At 65.3% G+C, this 2,829-nt stretch overlaps 1 protein-coding gene across 1 annotated transcript; it reads left to right on the top strand.

The window, feature by feature from the left end:
* Positions 1 to 308: 308 nt before the first annotated feature.
* Positions 309 to 2,179, top strand: LOC137217830 (P2Y purinoceptor 8-like). The gene has a single exon (XM_067724789.1). It carries the CDS (start codon positions 330 to 332, stop codon positions 1,389 to 1,391), a length of 1,062 nt encoding a protein of 353 aa, XP_067580890.1. The 5' UTR covers positions 309 to 329; the 3' UTR covers positions 1,392 to 2,179.
* Positions 2,180 to 2,829: the final 650 nt, after the last annotated feature.

Here is a 2,829-nt window from a genome sequence, read left to right as displayed (position 1 = left end):
GATGGAGGGGCAGGTTTGTGACCCCCATGCTGGGTCAGGAGCCTGGCAGCCGGTGGTGGGTGTTTTCATATGGTTCCTTGTAGCTTTTGTGGGTGATGCAGCCCTTGAGGATTTAGCATCTATTGGGTCTGGGATACAGGTGGAGGGTGGGAAGAGGGACCAGAAGGGAGGGAGGGCCAGCAGAGGAGGAACCGGGAGCTCCCCGCCCCTCGGGCGCCGGGGACCCTCCCATCTCTCCGTCCCTGTGCGGGCAGACCCCGTTGTCTGCCCCTCTCACCCCTGGCGCCCCTTTTCTCTTCCAGATCGGCCCCCCGACCCCCGGCTCCAGGATGGACATGAACGTGACGCGTCCGGACAACGCCACCCTCCTGATGCTGCGGGACCCGGCCATCGCGGTGGTCCTGCCGGTGGTGTACTCACTGGTGGCCCTGATAAGTATCCCTGGCAACTTGTTCTCCCTGTGGGTGCTGTGCCGCCACATCGGACCCAAGACACCCTCGGTCATTTTCATGATCAACCTGAGCGTCACGGACCTGATGCTGGCCTGCGTGCTGCCCTTCCAGATCTACTACCACTGCAACGGCAACCACTGGGTGTTCGGCGAGCTGCTGTGCAACGTGGTGACCGTGGCCTTCTACGCGAACATGTACTCCTCCATCCTCACCATGACCTGCATCAGCGTGGACCGCTTCCTGGGCGTCGTGTACCCGCTGGCCTCCGCCCGCTGGCGCTGCCGCCGCTACGCCGTGGCTGCCTGCGCCGGCACGTGGCTTCTCCTGCTGGCCGCCCTGTCGCCGCTGGCCCGCACGGACCTCACCTACGCCGTGGAGGTGCTGGGCATCGTCACGTGCTTCGACGTGCTCAAGTCCAGCATGCTGCCCAGCGTGGCCATGTGGGCGGTGTTCCTCCTCACCCTGTTCGTCGTGCTCTTCCTCGTTCCCTTCGTGGTCACCGTGGCCTGCTACACGGCCACCATCCTCACGCTGCTGCGCTCGGCCGACCGCCACGGGGAGGCCCGGAGGTCCCGCGCCGTGTGCCTGGCGGCCGTGGTGCTTCTGGCCTTCGTCACCTGCTTCGCGCCCAACAACTTCGTGCTGCTGGTGCACGTGGTCAGTCGGCTCTTCTTCGGCCGCAGCTACTACCACGTGTACAAGCTCACGCTCTGCCTCAGCTGCCTCAACAACTGCCTGGACCCCTTCGTCTACTACTTCGCGTCCCGCGAGTTCCAGCTCCACATGCGGCACTACTTGGGCTACAGGCCCCTGCCCACCGGCAGCCCCGAGGGGCACCTCGAGAGCCTCGCCTCCGGACGCACGCTGTCCGTGCGCTCCGTGGAGGGTCTGGACGCCGCCGGCCGGCCCAGCGTCAAGCGGCAGGAGAGCGTCTTCTGAGCCGGGCGCCCCTCGGGGGTGGGGGCGGGGCAGCCGGGAGAGGGCGGCGCGGTCCTTCCCCCGCCCTGCGACAATCCACCCGCGGTCCCTCCGGGCACTGGGATTTGGCCGCGTGCCCGTGGACAGGCCACCTCGGGCCCCGTGCTCTCGGGGCCCATGGGTCCCTGCGACATCACCTGGTTCCCCCGACATCACCTGGTTCCCCCCACCCCCCGGAGCCAAGCAAACACGGGGGCTCCCCGGCAGGGATCAGGTTCTCCTTAAATATTCCCAAGCCACAGCCCCCAGACCGGAAGGTCGTCCGTCCCGGAGGTGTGGACCGAGGGTCTCTGGGCGGATGACAAGTTTCTGAGTGTTCGCAGCTACAGCTGCACCTCCCTGACCCGCCTCGGGGTTCAGCTTGCCTCAGGGGGCCCCTCCGGCCCGTTCTCTGGCTCCGCCTCCGAGCTGAGAACCCCGGGCCACGGCAAGTCGTCCTGGGGGTCTGGAGAGGCTCCTGGCCTGACCCGTGGGATCCTTGGAGGACCAGGGGAGAGCACTGACCACACGAGCCTGTAGCAGGTCTGCTCAGCACCTGGGACACACCTGTGCCAGCCCCACTACCTGGGCTGCTTTGGGAAGATAAGGGGCCCAGTCCCCGGACTGCCCAGGATGCTAAACCAGCAGGTTCCCGGGAGGCCGGGATTTGCCTGAAAGAACAAACTTTGGGGTGCTTTGCACATCACGAGGAGATGCACAGGACTGAGCTCAGGGCCCTCTTGGGAAAGGAAAACAGCCCTGCAGCCTATAAGGTGAGACCTTGGAGGGGCTGGCAGGCGGGGTCTCAGGGACCTCCAGGGTGGCTTGGCTGTGGGGCAGGTGACGTCCCCTCCGTGGGTCAGAGATGCGGATGGGGGTTGTGAGCTGATGTTCTGGAAGCACCTGGTCACATTGGAAGAGAAGCAGACATATGCACGCTGGGGTGAACGGTGTCTCGCCAAAGTCCATGTCCGCTAGGAACCGCAAAGTGTGACCTATGGGATCAGGGTGGCCCTACATCCAATGACAGGGTCCTTCTAAGGGGCAGAAGAGGAGAGACCCAGACACACAGGAGAAGAACCGGGAAGACAGAGGCAGAGACGGGAGGGACGCGGCCACAAGCCCAGGGAAGCCCAGAGCCCCCAGAAGCTGGAAGAGGCAGGAAGGACCCTCCCCTGGAGCCTCTGGAGGGGGCGCGGCCCTGGGACGCCCTGACCTCAGCCGTCTGGTCTCCGGGCTGGGGGAGGGTGCAGTCTGTCCGGGGTTTTAGCCTGCAGTTTACGGGAACTTGTCACGGCTGCCCCAGGAGACGCACACACTCTGAAATTCTGAGGCTGAGCCTCTGGCTTCTGCTTGGGTGGCTGCAGGAGGGCCCATGCCTGGTGCTGGCTCCCAGGGTGGGACCTGCTTTGTGGAATCC

The sequence above is a fragment of the Pseudorca crassidens genome, chromosome Y (assembly GCF_039906515.1).
Source record: "Pseudorca crassidens isolate mPseCra1 chromosome Y, mPseCra1.hap1, whole genome shotgun sequence".
Lineage (NCBI taxonomy): Eukaryota > Metazoa > Chordata > Mammalia > Artiodactyla > Delphinidae > Pseudorca > Pseudorca crassidens.
The sequence above is the reverse complement of the archived record's forward strand: the minus strand, read 5'-3'. Positions and strand labels throughout refer to the sequence as shown.

Excerpts from the sequence above, each read along its gene's own strand:
- LOC137217830 (XM_067724789.1), top strand. The coding sequence starts at position 330 with ATGGACATGAACGTGACGCGTCCGGACAACGCCACCCTCCTGATGCTG.